The 25,698-nt window shown below is 36.1% G+C and overlaps 1 protein-coding gene across 2 annotated transcripts in view; it reads right to left on the bottom strand.

Moving 5' to 3' along the window:
* CSMD3 (CUB and Sushi multiple domains 3) overlaps positions 1-25,698 on the bottom strand; it is a 1,273,428-nt gene that overhangs the window by 258,345 nt on the left and 989,385 nt on the right. For both annotated transcript variants that reach the window (XM_046025880.1, XM_046025873.1), the window contains 3 exons: positions 23,857-23,995; positions 20,233-20,420; positions 1,941-2,135 (listed from right to left, as the gene is read on the bottom strand). In XM_046025880.1, coding sequence (XP_045881836.1) covers positions 1,941-2,135; positions 20,233-20,420; positions 23,857-23,995 — 522 coding nt within the window. The remainder of the gene's footprint in view (positions 1-1,940; positions 2,136-20,232; positions 20,421-23,856; positions 23,996-25,698) is intronic.

Below are 25,698 nucleotides of genomic sequence, written 5' to 3'. Positions count from 1 at the left end.
TTAATAGATATGTACCTTTTCTTTATTTCTTATTACAACATTTTGCAGTAAAAAATTTCAATTACCGCCATTTAGAGATGAGAGACACTAGAAAGGTTAAATAATCCATGTAAGTCAGAAATCATATACATATAATACATGAAAATGTTATATAATGAGGAAGAATTACTATGTGCAACAGACACCAAAAATACATACTTTCAATCATCAGATCAATATTGTTTCTTTTTTTCACTGAAATTCATAGTAAGAAATATACATTATTTTATTGCAAATATGCACATATACATTTACATGTATATGTACACATACACACACACCCCCCACCACTGGTATATTCATTGTATTTTATTTATCTCTCTATATGTGACTGAAAAAAGTCCCACAAAATAATATTTCTCCTTTCTGTGATCTTTGAATTAAAATATTTTTCTCTTTTTTAATATATTTATATTTTATTTTATTTTATTCAACATAGTATCAATTATAAAAATGTTCGTCATAACCCAGTGAATGGCTTTTATGACTCACTGGTGGTGACCCATAGTTTGGAAAATCTGCCCTAGATGATATCATCTTCATGTCAATTTTGTACAATGCATTAGGATCATTCAGCTGACTACAAAGCCTGTGGTAACTTTCCACAGTGATATCATTGTTTCTCTCTTCTTGCTGAACTGTGTTTTTTTTTCCCCACTATATCTCTATCCTCATAGAGTTGCAGGCAAGTGTATGATTTTTCAACATGCAATATTATTTTATTTAGTTATAAAATCCACCTTCAAAAGCTTGAAATAAAAATTTCCATGGTCCACAATTGAACTATACTTTGCTTTATTTTAGAATGTCCTGTTTTTCATTAAAATAATTTTTAAACCACTGTGTTGGATTTCCTACTTAACACTCAGATATGGGTTTTGGAAAGGTCACAGGTCACTAGTTCCATGAATTGGCAAACTGGTCTTTGTTTTGGAAAATCCTCTTGGTATTTATCCAGAAATATATATTCATGAATCATTATCATCATCACAACTTGCTCCACTGTTAGCTGGGGACTCCTACAGTTTCCCCTCTTGAGTTCACTGGATAGACTTTTCAGAATTCTGAATGGGCTGCTCATTTATTATGGCTAAATGCTTAGCAAATTCCACACCCTATGTGATGTCTCTGTTTCTGGTGCCTCTTCAGTAACTTCCTTAATCTCAAAAACAGTATAATTGAATATATTTTTCCTAAATTTTTTTCTAAGATCAGCAGCCTTCTCTTGGCTATGATCACTGTCATTTCCTGCATCAGACTGCATCTGATGCCCTGGTTTCCTACAGCTGTGGCAGATATAGTAAGAGAAATGGCAACTTACATGTCTGATATTCTGTTACTGAAACTAATTTTAGGTCTTCCTCCATTTTACTGTGTGCTTGAGTCTTCCCTCCACTGCTAGAGCTGCCTCAGCAGGTTCAACATGATTTTCACTTATAGGCAACCTTAATTTTTAGGAAAAAATGTGTAGTTTGGATAAAGATTTCTCACCAGTTCTTGATAATATTTAAATCTCTGCATTTCTCTATTTTATTGAAATGTCACTTTCAGTGTGTTCATTCTTCATTTACTCAACCAATATCTTCTGAGCACCTAATCTTTTCAGGCACGCCTCTAAGTCCTGAACATAGAATAGAACAGGCAATACCCTTATGCTCAGAGAGCTCACTTACAATAATGTGTGAAGTGCTTTAGAGACACCTGGGAATATAAGCACTTTTCCAAAACCATTTCTTTAATGAATCCAATTTAAATATCCTTGATAAAGTCTCTGCATGGCCTATTTCATACTTATAGCTTGAATGTAAAATGATTGATTTTTAAAAATATAGAAATGGCTTTAAATGTTTCCTGATTCTGTCTAATAATAAAAACTGAACCAAAAAAAGAAATGTTCTTACCATGACAACTTGGTAAGGCTCTATTCCATCCAGGTCTTCCATCATCTCCCATGATGCAGGTGAGTGTTGAATAACCTTGAAGAACATAACCAGCATCACAGTAATAGGTGACTGTTGACCCTAATTTATAATCCATTCCAAGTCTGGTGCCATTCATTATATTGCCTGGATCAAAGCAGGACTCTCGAAGTTTTGCTGAAAAATAGTGTAGATATAAAATGAATTGTTTTAGGATGCTATTTTCTTTGAATCCTTTAATATTTCTTCATTTATACTTCTAAACAGATGGGGAAGTACCAGCATCCTTTCTGTTACTGTTTGAGGGCTCAAAGTACAAAGTAGCCCATAATCATACCTGATATTTTGCTAATTCATATTGATGAGTAAGAACATAAAATTTTTCATTGGTCTTCTCATTAAGATTAGTATCTAATGTACAAAAATAGGGCTTTAGGGTTTATTATATACTGTTTTGTGCTATAATCCATGCATAAATATTTCAAAATATTTTAGAAAAGAAGGGCTTACTTATTTAATATTGCTTTATGTATTCCATGGAGCACTATATGTTATACGCAATGAATCATGGAACACTACATCAAAAACTAATGATGTACTGTATGGTGACTAATAACAATAATAAATAAATAAATAGATTAAGTTCTTCTCCCAAATAATGTACACTCATTCCACGTGACTGAACGGGGAAATGATACTGCTGTCTATGTTGAACTCATTTTACCACTGGGAGTAAGGTAAAAGACATTTTTCTCTACCCTGAAATAATTTCTTGTGATCCATCTCTTCTAGTCAGTCCCCCCTTTCTACCAGAAGTCTTCTCATTATCAAACAGTAGCAAAATTTTTATGACATACAGACTATGATCTTTTGGGGTAGAGAGTCTATGCTAAAGTCAAGTACATTTATTTACCTATTCATTTTTAAGATTCTATTTATTTAGTTATCTGTCAGAGAGGGAGAAAAAGAGTGTACACAAGAGCACACAAGGAGGGAGAATGGCAGGCAGAGGAAGAAGCAGGCTCCCCATTGAGCAAGGAGCCCTATGCAGGACTCCATCCAAGGACCCTGGGATTATGATCTGAGCCAAAGACAGATGCTTAACTGACTGAGCCACCCAGGTATCCAAAAGTCAAGTACTTTTAGAGCTAACACTAACAGATACATTGAATATTAAGTCCATTCACAATGAAGGAACTAAAAATTTTCTGTGAGCCCAGACAGTGAACTAAAGAGAGTGACAGGGAGGAGTCGTCAAGATGACGGAGAAGTAGCAGGCTGAGATGACATCAGGTAGCAGAAGATCAGCTAGATAGCTTATCAAACCATTGCAAACACCTACAAATCCAACAGGAGATCAAAGAGAAGAAGAGCAACAATTCTAGAAACAGAAAATCGACCACTTTCTGAAAGGTAACCGGTGGAGAAGTGAATCCAAAGCAATGGGAAGATAGACCGCGGAGGAAGGGGCTGGCTCCCGGCAAGCGGCGGAGCAATGGAGCACAAAATCAGGACTTTTAAAAGTCTGCTCCACTGAGGGACATCACTCCAGAGGCTAAACTGGGGTGAAGCCCACACGGGGTCAGCGTGGCCCCAGGTCCCATGGGGTCACAGAAGGATTGAGGGTGTCTGAGTGTCACAGAACTCACAGGTATTAGAGCGGGCAAGCAGGCTACAGAGACAAGAGCCGAGAAGTGAACTCTCAACTCGGGGTTACCTTGAACCATAATCCGTGGCACAGGCCACTGCTCTGTGAGTGAGGTCCCTACAAGATCTGGTGAGACACCCCCTGGGAGAGCTCAGGGATCTGTGGGGTTCGGAGACTCCAGGCGGAGCTGTGTGCCAGAGACAGAGACACTTGGTCACAGACTGGGTGAGGTTGGAGCATGCTGGAGGCCAGGGAGATGGGAGTGATTGGGCGCTATTCTCTGAGGGTGCACTGAGGAGTGGGACCCCAAGCTCTCAGATCCTCTGGGCCAGAGATTGGGAGGCCACCATTTTCATTCCCGTCCTTCGGAATTCTACGGAAAGCGTTCAGGGAGCAAAAACTCCGAAAGCGAACCCTGAAAGCGGACCCTAGCGCATTACTTATCCTGGCCCCTGGTAAGGGCAGTGTAATTCTGCCTCGGGCAAAGACACTTGAGACTCACTACAACAGGCCCCTCCCCCAAAGATCAACAAGAAATCCAGCCAAGACCAAGTTCACTTACCAAGGAGAACAGTGGAATTCCAGAGGAGGAGAAAACAAAGCATGGAATTCATGGCATTCTCCCCATGATTCTTTAGTCTTGCAGTTAATTAATTTTTCTTTTAATTTTATTTTTTTCTTCTGCTAATTTTTTTAACTTTTACCCTTTCCTCTTTTAATGTTTTTAACTAGTTTATCTTAACAATACCTTTCATGAAAAAAAAATGATCTTTTTTGAACCTTCATTATTATAGTCATATTTTGTCCTTCGTTGTATCTAACTTTATTTTTTGTATACACATAGGGCTTTTTCTTCTAAAAAATTTGGGGTACAACTTCTTCTAATAGATCAAAATATACCCTAAATCTAGCTCCGGGCTGGTTCTAGTCTCTAGCCCAAGCAAATTCTCTCCACTTTTTTTCTTTATTCTCCCAACCAACTTACTTTATCAACTCCTTTTTTAGAAATTAAAAAAAAATTTTTTTTCACCTTTATAGGCATATTCCATCCCTTCATTGTGTTTACCCTTATATATGTTTTTCATTTTTTAAAATTTTGGGAGGTAGTTTCTTCTAAGAGACCAAAATACTTCCAAAATTAAGTGGGTGACTCTGTACTAGTCACTAGTCTAATACATGTATATTTTTTTCTTTCTTTTTTATTTTTTCTTTATTTGTTTTCTTTTTCTATTTTTTTTTTTTCTAAACTTCTTTTTATGCCCTTTCTCCATCCCACGATTTGGGGTCTCTTCTGATTTGGTTAAAGCACATTTTCCTGGGGTCTTTGCCACCCTTTTAGTATTTTATTTGCTCCTTCATATATTCTTATATGGACAAAATGACAAAGTGGAAAAACTCAACACACACACAAAAAAGAACAAGAGGCAGTACTGAAGGCTAGGGACCTAATCAATATGGACATTGGTAATATCTCAGATCTAGAGTTCAGAATGACAAATCTCAAGGTTCTAGCTGGGCTTGAAAAAGGCATGGAAGATATTAGAGAAACACTCTCCAGAGAAATAAAAGCCCTTTCTGGAGAAATAAAAGAACTAAAATCTAACCAAGTTGAAATAAAAAAAAGCTCTTAATGATGTGCAATCAAACATGGAGGCGCTTACTGCTAGGATAAATGAGGCAGAAGAAAGAATTAGTGATATATAAGACCAAATGACAGAGAATAAAGAAGCTGAGCAAAAGAGAGACAAACAACTATAGGACCACGAGGGGAGATTTCGAGAGATAAGTGACACCATCAGACGAAACAACATTAGAATAATTGGGATTCCAGAAGAAAGAAAGAGGGGAGCAGAAGGTATATTGGAGAGAATTATTGTAAAGAATTTTCCTAATATGACAAAGGGAAGAAGCATCAAAATCCAGGAGGTGCAGAGAACCCCCCTCAAAATCAATAAGAATAGGTCCACACCCCATCACCTCTTAGTAAAATTTACAAGTCTTAGCGACAAAGAGAAAATCCTGAAAGCAACCCGGGAAAAGAAGTCTGTAACATACAATGGTAAAAATATAAGATTGGCAGTGGACTTATACAGTGGACTCTGTATAAGTGGACTTATACAGAGACCTGGCAGGCCAGAAAGAACTGGCATGATATATTCAGAGCACTAAACGAGAAAAACATGCAGCCAAGAATACTGTATCCAGCTAGGCTATCATTGAAAATAGAAGGAGAGATAAAAAGCTTCCAAGACAAACAAAAACTGAAAGAATTTGCAAACACCAAACCAGCTCTACAGGAAATATTGAAAGGGATCCTCTAAGCAAAGAGAGACCCTAAAATAGTAGACCAGAAAGGAACAGAGACAATATACAGCAACAGTCACCTTATAGGCAATACAATGGCACTAAATTCATATCTTTCAATAGTTACCCTGAATGTAAATGGGCTAAATGCCCCAATCAAAAGACACAGAGTATCAGAATGGATAAAAAAACAAAACCCATCAAAATGCTGCCTACAAGAAACTCATTTTAGATGCAAAGACACCTGAGATTTAAAGTGAGGGGGTGGAAAACAATTTACCATGCTAATGGACATCAGAAGAAAGATGGGGTGGCAATTCTTCTATCAGATCAATTAGATTTTTAAGCCAAAGACTATAATAAGAGATGAGGAAGGACACTAAATCATACTCAAAGGGTCTGTCCAACAAGGAGCTATAACAATTTTTTTAAAATATTTTATTGATTTGACAGACAGAAATCACAAGTAGGCAGAGAGGCAGGCAGAGAGAGAGGAGGAAGCAGGCTCCCTGCGGAGCAGAGAGCCCGATGTGGGGCTCGATCCCAGGACCCTGAGATCATGACCTGAGCCGAAGGCAGAGGCTTTAACCCACTGAGCCACCCAGGCGCCCCGGGAGCTATAACAATTTTAAATATCGATGCCCCTAACGTGGGAGCAGCCAATTATATAAACCAATTAATAACAAAATCAAAGAAGCCCATTGACAATAATACAATAATAGTAGGGTACTTTAACACTTCTCTAATGGAAATGGACAGATCATCCAAGCAAAAGATCAACAAGGAAATAAGGGCTTTAAATGACACATTGGACCAGATGGACATCACAGATATATTCAGAACATTCCATCCCAAACAGAACCCAACAGAACACACATTCTTCTCTAGTCACATGGAACATTCTCCAGAATAGATCAAATCCTGGGTCATAAATCAGGTCTCAACCCGTATCAAAAGATCAGGACAATTCTCTGCATATTTTCAGACCACAATGCTCTGAAGCTAGAGCTCAATCACAAGAGGAAATTTGGAAAGAACCTAAATACATGGAGACTAAACAGCATCCTTCTAAAGAATGAATGGATCAACCAGGAAATTAAAGAAGAATTGAAAAAATTCATGGAAACAAATGATAATGAAAACACAATGGTACAAAATCTGTGGGACACAGCAAAGGCAGTCCTGAGAGGAAAATATATAGTGATACAAGCCTTTCTCAAGAAATAAGAAAGGTCTCAAACACACAACCTGACCCTACACCTAAAGGAGCTGGAGAAAGAACAAGAAAGAAAACCTAAACCCAACAGGAGAAGAGAAATAATAAGGATCAGAGCAGAAATCAATGAAATAGAAACCAAAAAAACCCAATAGAACAAATCAATGAAACTAGGACATAGTTCTTTGAAAGAATCAATAGGATTGATAAACCCCTGGCTGGACTTATCAAAAAGAAAAGAGAAAGGGCCCAAATAAATAAAATCATGAGTGAAAGAGGAGAGATCACAACCAACACCAAAGAAATACAGAAAATTTTAAGAACATACTACGAGCAACTCTACACCAACAAATTTGACAATCTGGAAGAAATGGATGCATTCCTAGAGACATATAAACTACCACAACTGAACCAGGAAGAAATAGAAAACCTGAACAGACCCATAACCAGTAAGGAGATTGAAACAGTCATCAAAAATCTCCAAACAAACAAAAGCCCAGGGCCAGATGGCTTCCCAGGGGAATTCTACCAAACATTTAAAGAAGAATTAATTCCTATTCTTCTGAAACTGTTCCAAAAAAATAGAAATGGAAATAAAACTTCCAAATTCATTTTATGAGGCCAGCATCACCTTGATCCCAAAAGCAGACAAGGATCCCATCAAAAGAGAGAATTACGACAAATATCCTTGATGAACACAGATGCGAAAATTCTCACCAAGATACTAGCCAATAGGATCCAACAGTACATTAAAAGCAGTATTCACCACGACCAAATGGGATTTATTCCAGGGCTGTAAGGTTGGTTCAACATCCAGAAATCGATCAATGTGATACAACACATTAATAAAAGAAAGAACAAGAACCATATGACACTCTCAATAGATTCTGAAACAGCATTTGACAAAGTACAGCATCCCTTCCTGATCAAAACTCTTCAAAGTGTAGGGATAGAGGGCACATACCTCAATATCATCAAAGCCATCTATGAAAAACCCATTGCAAATATCATTCTCAATGTAGAAAAACTGAAAGCTTTTCCACTTCCTTCCACTTCCACTTCCACTTCCAATCCACTTCCTGGATTGGAAGAACAAATATTGTGAAAATGTCTATGCTACCTAAAGCAATCTACACATTTAATGCAATCCCTATCAAAATCCCATCCACTTTTTTCAAAGAAATGGAAGAAATAATCCTAAAATTTATATGGAACCAGAAAAGACTCTGATAGAGGAATGTTGAAAAAGAAAGCCAAAGTTGGTGGCATCACAATTCCAGACTTCAAGCTCTATTACAAAGCTTTCATCAAGACAGTATGGTACTGGCACAAAAACAGACACATAGATCAATGGAAGAACAGAGAGCCGAGATATAGACCCTCAAATCTATGGTCAACTAATCTTTGACAAAGCAGGAAAGAATGTTCAATGCAAAAAAGACAGCCTAAGAAATGGTGTTGGGAAAATTGGACAGCCACATGCAGAAAAATGAAATTGGACCATTTCCTTACACCACACACGAAAATAGACTCCAAATGGATGAAGGACCTCAATGTGAGAGAGGAATCCATCAAAAACCTTGAGGAGAACACAGGCAGAAACCTCGTTGACCTCAGCTGCAGCAACTTCTTCCTAGGAACATCGCCAATGGCAAGGGAAGCACGGGCAAAAATGAACTACTGGGATTTCATTAAGATCAAAAGCTTTTGCACAGCAAAGGAAACGTTAACAAAACCAAAAGACAACGGACAGAATGGGAGAAGATATTTGCAAATGACATATCAGATAAAGGGCTAGTATCCAAAATCTATAAAGAGCTTAGCAAACTCAACACCCCAAGAACAAATAATCCAATCAAGAAATGGGCAGAGGACATGAACAGACATTTCTGCAAAGAAGACATCCAGATGGCCAACAGACACATGAAAAAATGCTCCACATCACTCAGCATCAGGGAAATACAAATCGAAACCACAATGAGATACCACCTCACACCAGTCAGAATGGCTAAAATTAATAAGTCAGGACATGACAGAGGCATGCAAGGATGCAGAGAAAGGGGAACCCTCCTACACTGTTGGTGGGAATGCAAGCTGGTGCAAATACTCTGGAAAACAGTATGGAGGTTCCTCAAAAAGTTGAAAATAGAGCTACCCTATGACCCAGCAATTGCACTACTGGGTATTTACCCTAAAGATAAAAACGTAGTGATCCTAAGGGGCATGTGCACCCAAATGTTTATAGCAGCAATGTCCACAATAGCCAAACTATGGAAAGAACCTAGATGTCCATCAACAGAGGAATGGATAAAGATGTGTTATATATACACAATGGAATACTATGCAGCCATCAAAAGAAAAGAAATCTTTCCATTTGCGACGACGTGGATGGAACTAGAGGGTATTATGCTTAGTGAAATTAGTCAATTGGAGAAAGACAGCTGTCATATTATGTCCCTGATATGAGGAAGTGGAGATGCAATGTGAGAGGTTTGGGGGGTAGGAAAAGAATAAATGAAACAAGATGGGATTGGGAGGGAGACAAACCATAAGAGACTCTTAGTATTGCAGAACAAACTGAGGGTTGCTGGGGGAAGAGGGGTCGGGAGAGGGTGGTGGGGTTATGGACACTGGGGGTGTGTGTGTGCTGTGGTGAGTGCTGTGAAGTGTGTAACCCTGGCGATTCACAGACCTGTACCCCTGGTGCTAAAAATACAGTGTATGTTTATAAAGAGAGTGACAGAACATTTTGAAAATACATAGAGAAACAGAAAAATCTGTTCATTCATTTTCGGGAATAAGCTCTAAAACAAACTGTTGTTAACAGATCTGGGCAGTGCCTTAATATTTCCATCTTATTATTACTACTATAGATTCCTTAAGAAATAATACAGAAAGGTAAGGGACATCACAAGTTCAGGATAACAAATGTGGTTTTCTACATTAGAATTTATTTTACGCTCATGGGAAGCCAGGAGGTGGGTGTATGTCTGCACATGACTCATGGAATCAATGGGATTTCAATCAGCAATATCTTAGTGTTTGGCTATCATAGAAATTATTTTAATATTATCCACTCTGATTAATTAAAACAGTAGGAATATATTTCTTCCATTCATAAAACTTTACAGAGTTCAACGTACTTCAACATTCATAGGAAATGTGAAATTCGTGCTTCAGAAAGAATGCTATACAAGATTTCTCCCAATTCAACTAAAGAGGAAATGGCAGAACCAAATATTTAAATGATTTTAATAGACTATCAGAGGAATGAAGTTCTGCTTTCCTTCCTTCCTTCTTTTTTTCCAATAAGTACTTAAGAGCCCACACTACCCAAATAACTGGAAATATAGCTGTGGACAATCAGAATGTATTCTGGCCAACATAACATTTATAATTTATTAATTATATAAAATAAATGCTTATAACTGTAATGATTATGGCATCAGGGGAAACATTCAGGAATCTTCCTGAATAATTGGTATCTAAACTGAGCATCAAGAGAGAAATGAGCGACCAGGTGAAAGAGAGACAATGTGCATGAAGGGGATATGTGTGCAAGTCGGGTCAACCTGATACCTGAGTTTCGATCCAAAGCTAAGTTACTTGATCATCTTCCAATTGTACATTCACAGATGCATATACATGAAATTTCCACCCTGCATATTATTCAGAATTCACGATAAAAATCACTTCTCAATCCAACAAACTCTATTTCTTCCTTGGTAAGAAGATTATGCACACAATACCATTTTCCAGAAAGAACCAGCAGCGTGAATACTCAATTTGGTTACTAAGAATGAGACTTCAGTGTTGCAGGAGTTGGACTGTTTATTTTAAAAAGGAAAACTGCACATTGAGTCTTTCCATAAACAAGCAGGGAAACACAACATAACTTTTAGGCAGAACAGAAACCTAGCATTTATAGCTGGCCTTCATGAAACTGAGCAAAGTCCCTTGAGGGAAAAGGAAGAATTGAAATGACTGTTTAAAAGGATTCATCTCTTTGGCAAGTGATGAATCTTTTGAAAAGTTTGCTTTTTCCTTCTTTAAAGTTTTCCCAATAGTTTCAGTGACTTATCTGTGAATCTATATTGCAAATGTCTTATTTTTGAGGAAAGGGGAATATGGCTAACAAGTGAAATATGTTGCCTCTGCAATAGTTTTATATTGCTAGCCTCATTTTGAGAGGATTCATCTATCTCATTATTGTGTTTACATACTACATTAGATCCTTGGTGAATAGCTTTCTATGAATAACACTGCCCTTATTTCCAGGTCTGCCATAGCAATTATCTGGAAATTTTGGAAACACCTAGAGAATCCTTATGCAAAGTTCTAGGCAGTAGATGGAAAGGAGATTTGCATTTTTGAAAAAAATTGTGAGGCAGACAGGTTGATAGTATTATTTTTATGAGTAATTAAGTTTATTTGCCTTCATAGTAGTTTGCCTACTGAATGGATGGATCCTCAGCAAAAGACTCCTTGCCTTATGTTCTCCAAATAGAGCATATAAGATGTCTGCTGCAAGACAGAAGTAAGCATAAGCAATAAAACATATCTTATATATGTTTTTTAAAAAAAATATTTTATTTATTTATTTGACAGACAGAGAGAGAGATCACAAGGAGGCAGAGAGGCAGGCAGAGAGAGACGTGGAAGCAGGCTCCCTGCTGAACAGAGAGCCTGATGTGGGACCCTATCCCAGGACCCTGGGATCATGACCTGAGCCGAAGGCAGAGGCTTAACCCACTGAGCCACCCAGGCACCCCTTACACATGTTTTTTTTTTTTTTTAAAGATTTTATTTATTTATTTGCAGAGAGAGATCACAAGTAGACAGAGAGGCAGGCAGAGAGAGAGAGGGAAGCAGGCTCCCTGCTGAGCAGAGAGCCCAATGCGGTACTCGATCCCAGGACTCTGAGATCATGACCTGAGCTGAAGGCAGCGGCTTAACGCACTGAGCCACCCAGATGCCCTACACATGGTTTTTAAAGAAATTTTTATAAAGCATTTATTTTTCAGAATTTTTCTACAGGCAATTAAAGTATCCTACATGCTTATTTTAATGAAAAAAAGTGGCATTAGAAAGCCATAAACTGTGCCTTGAAGATTCAATTTGAAAAATGAAAGCTCTACTATGCTTATTTCTACTTTGTTCCTGAAAATAGACAGGTGTTGAGATAATATGGCCTATCTGTAACACTATGAAGTTTTTTTTAATCATAGTTGGCACAAGACATGGTGATAATTATATTTGTTGAATTCGTAGGTAATGACTGATTTATAAATACATATTTTTTCTGGGAGAAGAAGAACCATAAATATTTTTATTGTTAAAAGGAGATTACTTTAGGGCAATTGTGTGGCTCAGTTTGTTAAGCGTCTGCCTTGGGTTCAGGTCATGATCCCAGGGTCCTAGGATAGAGCCCCACATCTGACTCCCCACGCAGTGGGGAGCCTGCTTCTCCCTCAGCCTGCTGCTCTGCCTACTTGTGATCTTTCTGTCTCTCAAAAATAAATAAATAAAATCTTTTAAAAAAGGGGGATTTTTACTTCAAAATTTGTTCCCACATAAAGCTGTATGCTCATGAAATGACCATTATTATGAATAATGTCAGTCTGTGTATAATCAAAAGTAGTTATGTTATTTTTGGTTTTGAAGGGTGACCAGAGTATATAATATCCACCTGCCTGTTATTTCCAGGACAGTGGACATGTGTGGATGGGCATATACCAGCTAGCATGAATTCAGCAACTAAGAAATACGCACCCTTCAAATGTATATGCATTATATTTCCCTTATCTGATCATAACCAGTCCCAACAGCCCTCCCTATTTTAAGTGCAAGAGTTCATCTAAGGCCAGATGTCCCAAGGTACTTTAGAGAATAAGTATAAGCCACACATGTATCTCTTTTATTTTGGAAAGTATTTCTGCAATGGAAATTAAATGATTGCCCCCAGAATACCTCAGGGTAACATTGCAATGTAATAAGTTGCTCTGTGAAAAAAATATATCTTAACTTAAATTGGTATGTTAATTTAGAATGTAATGTATGAGACTGTTAAGGTTCTTGGAGCAGGTGGCTAACTTACACCACATATAAACAACCAGTCATAAGTCTTCCACTGTACATATTGGTGTCTATAAATTGGCATCCCCTACCAGCTAAAGCACCAGCTGCCAGGAGGTCCCCTTCAGCAGCACAAAACTGTGTATATTCTCTCTCCATCAGAATCAATATATTTTGTTAAAAGAACACAAATATTACTACTACATGAGTCACATTTGTATGAATGTTATAATTATGAATACTTAAATCATCCTTATTAACATTATAATCTCAAATGGTCTTAATATTAAAACAATGCAAATGAGGGCACTGTTTAAGCTCTAAATATTATTCCACTGTAAATTTGTTAATATTGTATCTCATTGAAATTACAGAGGAAACTAGGCCTGATTTAAACTCTTTGTGGAGACATTGTTTTAAAATTAGCCAAATATCTCCCCTTCGGCCCCAAACTTCAACTTCTCTGCTCCAGTTTACTATTGTCTACACAATAAAAGCATATCCACAATTCTCTTTACATAAGTGTGAAGTGCTATTCCTTCCAGAATCCATGTTAGCAGGATTGTGTTTTTGCCATGTTCAGAAATAGCATTGGTTCATTGCACAACTTCCGTGTATTTGCACACAAACAAAAATAAGGTTCAGTGTCCATCTTCAAGGGAGAAATGGAGAGAAAGATCTGAACCCAAGCAGTTGTAACTATCATCTGGTGTGAGCTCTAATAGATGGAGGTGTTGCTTTTAAATTAAAGGCCTACTAAAAACATGGGTTTAGACTGCATCAAGACTAAAAGCTTTACTTTTCAGTGCCAACAGCACGTGTTCAAGTGAAGGTATAGGGCATGTATTATAAATGACAAAGGAAAACTTTTTACCATACAGAGCCTCAATGCATATGTCAGTTTATTTGGGAGGTGCATATATGAAAATTCTGAGGTGTCGCTCTATGGCAGAAATAGGCATAAGGACCACTTTATTAGCTCTAAGAAACTAGACAATTAAAGTGGTAACATTTTTTTGAAATAGGATAAGAAATATAGGGAGGCTGATGAAAAAGGCAGACCCTGGGGACCCTAAAGTGGGGAATGGAAATTCCCCATGGATGAAAATTGTGAGGATCACTCCAGAGAATTAATTAGGTTGGACTGAGGGAGTGTCACAAATTCTATACTAACATGAGAAAGAAATACTCTTGGGAGTATAAAAATAAGACTTCGTGAAATTGTGTGTAAGTGGGTATTGGCGTAGTAGCTGAGCATGGTGGGGAGTAATTGTAGGGTCCAGGGAGAAAGACTGAATTCATGGCATGATTGATTATGTGTTTCTCTCTGTTTGTACTTTTATATTTTTATTTGCCTTTATTCTTAGTAGTAATAATGACTTATGCCATCTCTCTGATATGAGGAATTTGAGAGGCAGGGGAGGGTTGTGGGGGGGTAGGGAAGGGAAAAATGAAGCAAGATGGGATCGGGAGGGAGACAAACCCTAAGAGACTCTTAAAAATCTCACGAAACAAACTGAAGGTTTCTGGGGGGTGGGGGTAGGGATAGGGTGGCTGGATTATGGACATTGGGGAGGGTATGTACTATGGTGAGTGCTGTGAAATGTGTAAGCCTGATAATTCACAGACCTGTACCCCTGGGGCTAATAATACATTATATGTTAATAAAAATAATTTATGTCAATTCCTTTAACTCTTTTTAATAATCTGATCCTTAGTCTTATCATTTGTAAAATGGGCTTAGCAATATTTACCACCTAATTCTGTTAGTTTAGTATTTTTGTTGCATTTATAAGTGTGCCCGCTCACAGGAAGGATAGAGAGAATTCATTAAAAAGAACTGATCATTGGTACCTAGAAGAAAGTAGGTACATAATGAACAGTTTCATCTTTTAAAAAATTTGCATTTGTGGCCCTTTTCCTAAGGCAGCATAAATCGTCGGTTTTAGAAATAATGGGACATGGAAATGGATCAAGCTGGGAAATAGGAATGCACATACAGTTAGCTATGAAAAATGGAGAGAGTAGGTTTTATCTCAAGTGCTTAACTACATGGATTTAGGAATGGCTACCTGGGATTTTAGGTAGAGGAAGTACTGTGAGGTCAATTCCAGTTTCCACAAGATATAATGCTGGAATCGATTAGTACCTTCTCCCCTGAGCATGGTAGAATTGGCGGCATTTTTCCTGAATGTTTTCTCCTCATGACCTCTGGAAATGTTTTACAATAGGACATATCTGTACTGACTTGCTTACAGTTTTCTTTTTTTTCTTTTCTTCTTTGCTTGCCTGTTTCCTTCCTCCTTTCCTCTCCTCTCCTCTCCTTTCTTTACTTTTCCTCTCCTCTCCTTTCCTTTTCTCTTTCCTTTTTTTTTTCTTTTCCCTTTAAATAGGTCTTATTTAGAAACCTGTTAGACTGTAGATACAAGAAGATATTCTTAAGGAGCCAAGTTCTCTTTATAAAATGCAGGACAGAAATGTATCTCCAAGATTTCTTACATTTCGGTGTTATTAGTTTATGTCTGTAATTGTGACTTGATTTAAAAGAGAAAATACTTCTTGTACCTGCTCAAAACCAATCAATTAAATAATTAGCACACAGTTATGTGTAGGCATTATTGTAAGACACTAATTGTACAGCAGTGAATAACAGAGTTCTTAATCTTAAGAATCCTATATTTCAGGGTATGTGTGGGGAGTTAGTGGAGTAAATTGGGGTGCATATGGTAAATAAGCATGCAAAAAACCAAGAAAGTATCTGGTGATTATATGGTTATTTGAGAAAAGAAAAAAATGAAATTACAGAGAAAGGAGTAGAAAGCACAAAATAAGATCTAAAAGGCAAATAAATATAAATGGAGTAAATTCAATGTACCAATAAAGAAAAGTATAATTCCTATGTACCCAAAAATAAGGTTCCATAATATATAAAACAAAAATGGTCAAAGTTTTAAGAAAACATAAAAAAACAAGAATTACAATAATATGTCCAAGATTGCTCAACCAAGGAAATTTTTTAAAAGACAGTGAGGATTTAAATATTTGAGAAGTACAATTAGAGAGCTCAACTTAACAGATATATATAAAAACCTTCACCCATCAATTAAATGGTGCTCTTTTTGCCTGGCACACAGGGACAGGCATAACAATTGCCCACACCACAGGCCATACAGCAGTCATGCCCAGGAATTGGAATCATACATATTTTATGACAGTGTAAGTAAATTGAAAATGTATAATTAAATATAGATAGATACTAACTGACACTATTTCTAAGTAACTGGTAAGCAGAAAAAAATCATAATGCAATGGTATTAGGACAAGTTTAGAATGATTAATAATGAAGCTCTACACTTTTAAACTTTTGCAAAGCAGGTAAATTGATACTTAAAAAAATTATAGCCACAGAAGTTCATATTAGAAGACAATAATCTGAATATTAATAAGTTAAGTATTTATTTCAATAAACTAGAAAAAAGGTAAGCAAATCCAGAGAAAATAGAAGGAAATAAATACTGTGAGTAAAAACAATATTAGCACACATACTAAGCAATGTTAATAAAAACACATAATACCAAATACAGTAAGAAAATACTGCAAATATGTTTATCCCAATACAGTTGAAAACTTGGAGGGATGAAAATAATTCTTAGACAACAGACTTTCAAAAATCTAGGATGGGGTGCGTGGATGGCTCAGTGGGTTAAGCCTCTGCCTTCAGCTCGGGTCATGATCTCAGGGTCCTGCGATCAAGCCCCGCATCGAGCTCTCTGCTTGGCTGGGAGCCTGCTTCCCTTCCTCTCTCTCTCTGCCTGCCTCTCTGCCTACTTGTGATCTCTCTCTGTCAAATAAATAAATAAAATCTTCAAAAAAAAAATCTACGATAAAATAGAAAATCTGGATGGATGTATAACCACTAAGATTCTACTGCATCAAATCACTAAGTCCCTCTTTTTACAGGGAATTTCTAGCAAATGATTAAGAAACAGATGATTCCTATCTTATACAAACTATTTCTAGAAAAGTAAGAATGCTCCCAAAGTTAGGGGTTGCATGATCTTGATCAAAACCAGAAAAAGATAATTATAAGAAAGGAAATTTTTAGACTAACCTCATGGTAAGAGATCCAAGATAATGAATTTTTAATCCTTGGTAATAAGCCCATAGCAATATATACCATAATTACAAAACTCAGTATTTTAGTGTACTGAAATCAGCAAAGTATAATAAAAACAAAAAAAGGAAATCACTTTTATCCTATGAACGTGAAGATGTTTTAATTTTAGAAAAAATTTAATAAAATTACCCAATTAAGAGTTTCACAAAGGAAAAACCTAATAATATTTTCAATAGCTGATGAAAAATTTCTTTTTCATCAAAGATTGAAATTCATCAAAATTGATAAATTTCTTTTTAAGATTTTACTTATTTGTCAGAGAAAGAGAAAGAGAGACCATAAGCAGGGGGAGAAGCAAGCAGAGGGAGAGGCAGGCTCCTTGCTGAGCACGGAGCTCAATATGGGAATAGATTCCAGGAACCCGGGATCATGACCTGAGCCGAAGGTGGAGGCTTAACCAACTAAGCCACCCAAGGCATCCTGCAGTTGATAAAATTAAATCTCATTATGATTAAGGAATTTTTAGGGAATCAGGAATGGAAGGGAACTTCTTAAAATTGACAAAATACATACCTAGATAGTGTAACATTTTGGATAAGAATCTCAATTCTGGAGTCCACTCTGAATCAAATCTTAGCTCTGCCACATGATTGAGCCAATTACTTAACATTGTTGTGCGAAAACATCTACACTCACAGAGATAAAGGATTTTTATATGTAAATAACCTTGAAATGTCCCCAAAAACAATGAGTCAAAAAAATGTTAGCCTTATTAACATTACGCCAACCAAGAGTAAATATTATACTCAAATATAAAACATTAGATGCATTCTCTTTAGAATCAGTAATGACCAAGAAAAAAAAAATCAGTAATGACAGAACAATGACTATCACTGTTTTAATTTGATGTGGTACTGAATTTCTCACCCTGATCATTAAGCCAAGGAGATGAGGGGCTGGGGAGCATATAGATTAGAAAAACGAAACAAAGTGAAACAAAGCAGAACTGACAATGCTGGCATAGGAAATCCAAAAAGTCCATAGAAAAATTATGATAACTAATGAAAGTTAAGCCAGTTTGCTAGAGACTAAGTAATTACAAAAATCCATGTATTAGCAACAACCAGTAAAATCTAATAAAAATATGATTAATTATAATGGAAACTATAAGACATTTAAGATTTAGATGAGAAAGATTTATAAAGAAAATTATAAACTATTACTGAAAATAAATGAGGAAGGTATGAGTAAATTGAGAGATATGACATTATAATAGATGAAAAGATTAAATATCATACATCCTTCAATTTATTCTAAATAATTTATAAATACAATGCAGTCCCCATCAAATTCAACAGGCAGAGAGAACGTAATTCTAAAATCAAAATAGAAGTTAAAAAGGCTAAGAGACACCAAGACAATTTTGAAGAAGGATAAGATGGGGGTACTCTACCTTCCTCTACCTTAAAGCTACAGTGGTAAAACAAAGCTGTAGTAGAATACTCATAATGGTCTGCCTGGATAGCCAGCTTGCTGGGTCCTGCCTGCCTGGTTTATTACTCTCCATGTAATCTTCCACATGGAGAGATCCGTATGGTGTTTAAGTTCAACTCTGCATAAGATCAATACTTCCTAACCCATAGTTAAAAGACCTAAACTTCTCCAGAGTCCTCTGGCTTGGAGCAGCTAGCTTTTGCAGAGAGCCTCAATAAATAGCTGGCAACCCAAATCCTCACTGTCTAGTATCAAGCAGCTTGTAAATTCTTTCACCGACAAGGCCATTTTCTTACTTTTCTCTGTAAGATGAGAGTCTCACAGAGGGCTCAGCCTTTCCAGTGGAATGAAATCCACATCATGTCTATATCCACTAGGTAACATGGCCTTGGCATGCATTCCCAAATTTTGTTGGAGCTATTGGAGGATTCCAAGCATCTGTATATTGCTAATTTGTGAGTTTTCCCTTTCCCTATGAAAACCTTCCTTAAACCATGCCATGTAAAGTTGTGGAATTAATCTTTACTTCTTTTGATAGACCTGAAGAGACATACCCCCTGTTCCATGGCAAATGCAAAAGGAGTTTCAATTATATATTTAATATTATATTTCTTAAGACAGGAATAAAGAGATCTGAAGCAACTATGACACAATTTTAAGGTTTGTCAGGTTGGATGGTAGATATTATGAAGTTTGTTTTGTTATTCTGTATAATCTTCAGTTATTGAAAATATTTCATAATAAAAAAAAGCCAAGTGGTAATAAATCTAAAATATGTATTTTTAGTACTCAACTGATAACTTGAGATACATTATCAGTATATCCTTTTTGAACTCAGCTTTTGAAAAAAATAAATTTTAAATTTAAACAACTAAGATCTATTTTTTTCTCATAGTCATGGAATAAAAGTTAAGAAAAATCTATTTATAAACATCCATAAGCATTGTAATCCATTTAAATGCTTGCAGAAATATTCTAAAATATTATAATTATCACTATTTCTTATTCTCCCTATTCTGAATATTGACACATTGAAATATCTTTGGACATTTTCTGAAATGTAATTATCAGTATACTTTGTTCTCCTTATCACTGAGAGTAGTCTCCAAATAAAGATGAATCTTCAGCTTCCAAAAAATTTTTTTAAAAATATTTCGTGGTCTTAGCCAACTACCACAGTGTACTAATTGATAATTTGTTTGCCTGATACATTTCCTTTGGTAGTAATCAGGGAAATGCTAATTTCCTTCTCACTGATAGGAAAAGCCTATAGTGAGAGCCCTTTTATAAGATGAATTGTAGGTAGTCTGCATTAAGAAATACACAGACAACTAATCACTGACAATGGCCAATACAGAATTATTCTCCTGTATAAAATACAATCTAAATCATGTTGCTGGAATCAAATGTTCACATTTACCTTTATATTCTAAATGAAATCCAGTGTAACTAACAGATCCATCACTCCGAAAAGCCAAATGCATAGTATTGGAGCTGCTCTCTATTCTCTCTGGTAACTTGCTGTCTTGAAAACTTCCAATCAGCGGGCTATTACTGTCTGGTCCATCATATATATAGAGAAAGTCATAGTTAGGTTCTATGCTAAAACTAAAAAAAGAGAGAGGGAGAAAGAGAGAAAAAAAATTGGAATGATTACTATGAAGGTGTTAAGTATAGTAGTCGATACTCATATATTAATTCAGTCAATATCTTTAAAAAATAAAGACCCTGGCAATGTAAACTAAGTTGAAAATTTACCTGGCAACAACACATTGAATATGAATATCAAAGCAGTGGAAAAGGGAAAAGACATCTTGATATTTTCAAATATTTCTAAGTTATCACTATGTCTACAGGGAATACAATGATAGTAAGGCAATTTCTAAGGAAAGGGTACAGGGTTTGGGGTCAGAGAGATACGTTGAAGCCTTGCTTCTGCCCTTAGTAGCTACATATCCTCATATAAGGTACTTTATATATGTAAAATCTGGAGGACAATGTCTATTTAAAAATTTTTTCATACAGATGTCTTGCATTATGAAAACGCAACCTCTTTTTTCTTTGTCAATGATATTATTTGACTTGAACTTCAAAATTTACAAGCATATTTGCTGTTTAAAATTCAACTCTACATAACCGATTCAAGCAAAAGTTTGAAATGCAAAATTTACATTTAAATTACTCAAATGAGGTCCTGCACATTGTATTAGGTATTCTTTTTTCTCAAAAGTAAATATATTTTCTTCTTTTAGAACTTCATGTAGGAGAAATCAGACCAACACCCTGTTTGTCAAAATTAAATAATGTGCAAATAAGGACATTTCAGCATGTAAATTATTCAAATCAATATTTTGATATTCCAGGTTTGCCTTAACAACCTTCAAAAGTATGAGAATTGTCCCCTAATGATTACAGAACACAAATATTTAGAAGCATAAGACATGTAATCATTTGTCTATTACCTAGCTCATACTGTAGCAAAGAAAAGGATGGACTCAGTTGGGTCATTAAGAAAAGTCAAAAAGTTCATGATATTAAATAAAACCAGTAAAGCTTGCAATTGTTAAATATGGATCAGTGGAAAAATTATCTTGCCAAATTTCATCATCTTTGCATATAAATAAGAAACTTGTTAGGTAAGAAATGTTCCTTCCAAATCTACTGAATTTATAGAGGTTAAATTTCCACAATTCTAAGTCTTTACTTATGTATGTATAAAGGACAGGAATCCAGGTAGTTTACTTGTGCATAAACAGTAAAGAAAGACTGGTATAATGCATGGTTTCCAGACTTTCAATAAATACGGTGCCTCATAACATGAGAAATTTAGGGGACCACCACACTGTTCTATTCTGTTTAATTTATTCAATATCTATCTTCATTAAAGCTAAATCAGTTAATTCCTCTTGAAATCTTTTGGTGGAATGTAAGGCCTAAATTTTGGTAATTTTTGCTATAATTTAGGAAAAATCAGAAGATAAGGCCTTATTTTGTTACTTATTACCCTTCTTCTGGGTCAAAACACAACATTTCTGAACTACTTTTCTTTCAACATTAAGATTTAATGAGTATTACAACTACCTTACCTAGGTCATTGTTGGCAGAATCACTAGACGCAAGTGCTTTATAAATGATATAGCTGTATGTATTATCCTCAGAAACCCAAAAGCCTATTTAACAATGGAATGAATCCCATTTCTTTTTAATTTCTATTTTGGGCCTAAATAAGTACTTCAAAATACTACTTTGTAACTTCTTTAAAAATGAGAATAGGGCGCCTGGGTGGCTCAGTGGGTTAAGCCGCTGCCTTCGGCTCAGGTCATGATCTCAGGGTCCTGGGATCGAGTTCCGCATCGGGCTCTCTGCTCAGCGGCAAGCCTGCTTCCCTCTCTCTCTCTCTGCCTGCCTCTCTGTCTATTTGTGATCTCTCTCTGTCAAATAAATAAATAAATAATCTTAAAAAAAATGAGAATAAAACAAAATCTTAGCTGTAATGACTATTTCTCCTAAAAAAAAAAAAAGTAGAGTACATTCTAATAGTACATTCTATTTTATAAGGCAATTTCATAAATATTAACTTGGTCTTCTCAATAATCCTGTGGTATAAGGAAGGGATTATAATTTCCATTTTCCCAATGAGTACACTAAGGCCCTGAATGTCAGTGATCTCACAAGGGTCACATAAGTGACACAGCTGGAAATCAAATTCAGGTCATGTGTTTCATCTGATACAGCCTTCCACCACTCATTTATTAACTACAATAATTCTGTAAGCCCACTAAGGCCTGTATCATTCAAATTGACATTTCTAATGTCTGTACTGCAATTTCTTCCACTGTAAAAATGAGTATAATAACCTCAGCAAGTTGTCTTATAGCTGGGTCCGGGCATATATCTAACCTTGTCGTCACTGTTGCTTTGTTACTACCAGTTATCAATGTATTACTACACATTATAGAAATAAAAAGCCTGCATATGTGCGCTTTTATAAATTTTTATGAGTTCAAACTGTTTTTAAACCTGGTTTCAATACATTAGAAAAAAAAAGCACATATTTAACCTTAATATTTTACATAAGTACCCAGCAGCTTTAACACACCAGCAGGAGGGATTGTATTGGCTCTAGTAGAGCCAAGCAGATCAATCTTGGACACTGAAGGTTAGGATGTTTTCTACTTAAAGAACTCTTTGAGTTGCTGAGTGCTAGCCCCTCCCCTTGAAATATTAAGGGAAAATGTTAGACCAGGTTTTGTGACAACAGGTGTAAGTTCCATGGGAAGAAACAGGTTTATTCCAAAAAATAACCTATCCAAGCTAACACAGAATGTGGTGGCAGAGTTTGAGCTCCAAGTCAGCCACCTTCTTTCCCACACAGGAAGCTGAATCCTCTGCGATTTCAGTACCAAACCTACCCAGCTACTGACATTATTAACTGACAAATGTAAATTCTAGAACACTCCCATGTAAAGCTCTATCGTGAGACAACTTATGCTGAGAAATCATATGGGAATGATGCGTCTCTTCTCCATTAGCTTGACTTAATGAGATCACCATAAAAATCACAGGTAAAATACATGTTTTCACAAGCTGAAAGGTAATGTTGCACATATGGGTATTTAGATGCTACAAAAAGATTTGGGGTGACACACAAATAGGAGAAAAATATCCTGGAAATATGGACCTTTCAATCTTGAAGTTTGGGAAAAACTGAATTTTTTGAAGCAGCAATGGTAAGTACAGGGAGAGAGGAAAGGTTATAAAGAGATCACATTTCCTGAAAGACCATAAACCACTTGACCTTTAACATGCTTCTTCTACACTGAAATCTGGTGAGGAGGCTCACCCACTAGCCTTCAAAACTACACTGGCATCTGTACCATTACAGAAGGCTGCAAACTGCTGATTGCAAAGTATTAGTACTGGAATTAATGAAAATTAATTAAAATGTCATATACAGAAAAAAAAACTTTGCCTAGTGTAAATGCTAAGGTAAAATGATAAGAAAAGATTTTTTTTTTAAATGTGGAAATGTACAAGAACTCACCTGATAAATGCCAAGGAGATAACATAGTCTGTGTTGACGGTGATGGTCCAGTCACAGTCCCTGCTATGAGGATATGGATGAGGGAAGTTCGGTGAAAGAATAAAGCCTGAAGATCCTGTTAAATTGCCTCCACAGGGTGCTTTAATTTAAACAAACAAACAAACAAACCCTTAAGTGATTAATAAAATTTATTAGCTATCATATTTGTGTAAACACTTCTCTAAAAAAATTCAGAAGATTTCATACACATCTGACTTTATCTAGTATTGGATGGTTGAGAATACTGTATTGTCTTTCAAGAAAGACCATTAAGATATTAAAGACATATGTACATAGTTACATTGAATTTATCTTCTTCACTGGCTTCAAAAGACACGAAGAAATTACACATGTACTTCTCTCCCTTTCTAATACTATTTTGTTTCATGTAAAAGATAAGCATTGGGTGCCTGGGTGGCTCAGTTGGTTTGGCTCCAACTAATTCTGGAGTCTGGGAATCAAGTCCCACATCAGGCTCCCTGCTAAGCAGAAAGTCTACTTTCCCTTTGACCTTTGACCTTCTCCCCTCTCATGCTCTCTTTCTCTCTCTCGCTCTCAAATAAATGAATGAAATCTTAAGAAAAAAAAAAAAAGATAAGCATTGAGAAGAAGGGTATAGATGGTTTTCCCATGGTTACTAAGAACAAATATGAAGCTTGCAGGAAAAAGTTAGAAACAAAACAAAGCAAAACAAAATCTCTAATAATAAGTAGAATAATGGGACGTGAGATACTTGGCTCATTTTCACGTCTTCCCTGGTACCTTTTTAAAATGTATTTATGGAGGAAGATTTTTTGACAATAGTGAATGAGTGAGAATAGATAATTATCTGTGAACCTACAGCACTGTACAACAAAACACTCTTATACTGCATGTTATCATCTCCCTAAATTCTAGTTGTCTGACTTGTTGATGAAAATAGACAGATACTACAGTTATTACAGCCCCAAACAAAGGTTTCTGTAACACTTCACTGAAGAGGTTCTAAAACATGTCAGGGAAATTCAAAGAACACATTCTTTAAGGGATTATTGTTGAAGTCTGTGTTTAACAGTTTATGATCAAAAATAATATATCATATAGAATTGGCAGCATCAGAAAAAATAGAGCCATGAAGATAGGGAGGACTCCAGTGGTAGAGTGGGACAATGGGGATATAAATACACACACACACACACACATACGCACACACACACACAGGAGAGAAAGATTCAGATCACGTTCTCATGATATCTCAGACATATAATCAGCACACCAACATTCTTCTCTTATTTGAGTTTTAAAATTATAAATCACATAAATTTTATCATTCAGTTATCAGACTTTTTAGATCCTTTTGACAGCATCAAGCTGGTTTTGGAAGAAGGAAAGTTTTGGTTCTAGCAACACTGCAGATCTCTGTTCTTTGCCTGAGTATAGATATGCAAAATCATCACAATAATTTGGTAATATCTGCCATCTAAATTATGGATGTCTGCTAGTACATTTCTCCATGCCCTTCCATTACCCTTACCTCCGCATCTCAGTGACAGCAGATGCCTTTAGCCCCTACTCTACTGAGGATATTTATTAGCTCAGACTTAATTTATTCACCAATGCTTACCTATCATCTGTACATCTTTGTAGATGTTATCAAATGATTAGACATAAATATGTCAGCTTTCTATAGTTCTCCCTCTTCAAATTTCAGTGTCTCCTGAATATTTCTCTCTATAATCAGAGAATATAGATTCCCTCCTATTAATCAGGATAATACCCTCAACCCAGTCAACGTAATTGCTCTTCCTTCTCTGGAATCTTGGT

Source organism: Meles meles, chromosome 1 (assembly GCF_922984935.1).
Source record: "Meles meles chromosome 1, mMelMel3.1 paternal haplotype, whole genome shotgun sequence".
Classification (NCBI taxonomy): domain Eukaryota; kingdom Metazoa; phylum Chordata; class Mammalia; order Carnivora; family Mustelidae; genus Meles; species Meles meles.
Note: the sequence above shows the minus strand (reverse complement) of the source record. Positions and strands in the feature narration are given on the sequence as shown.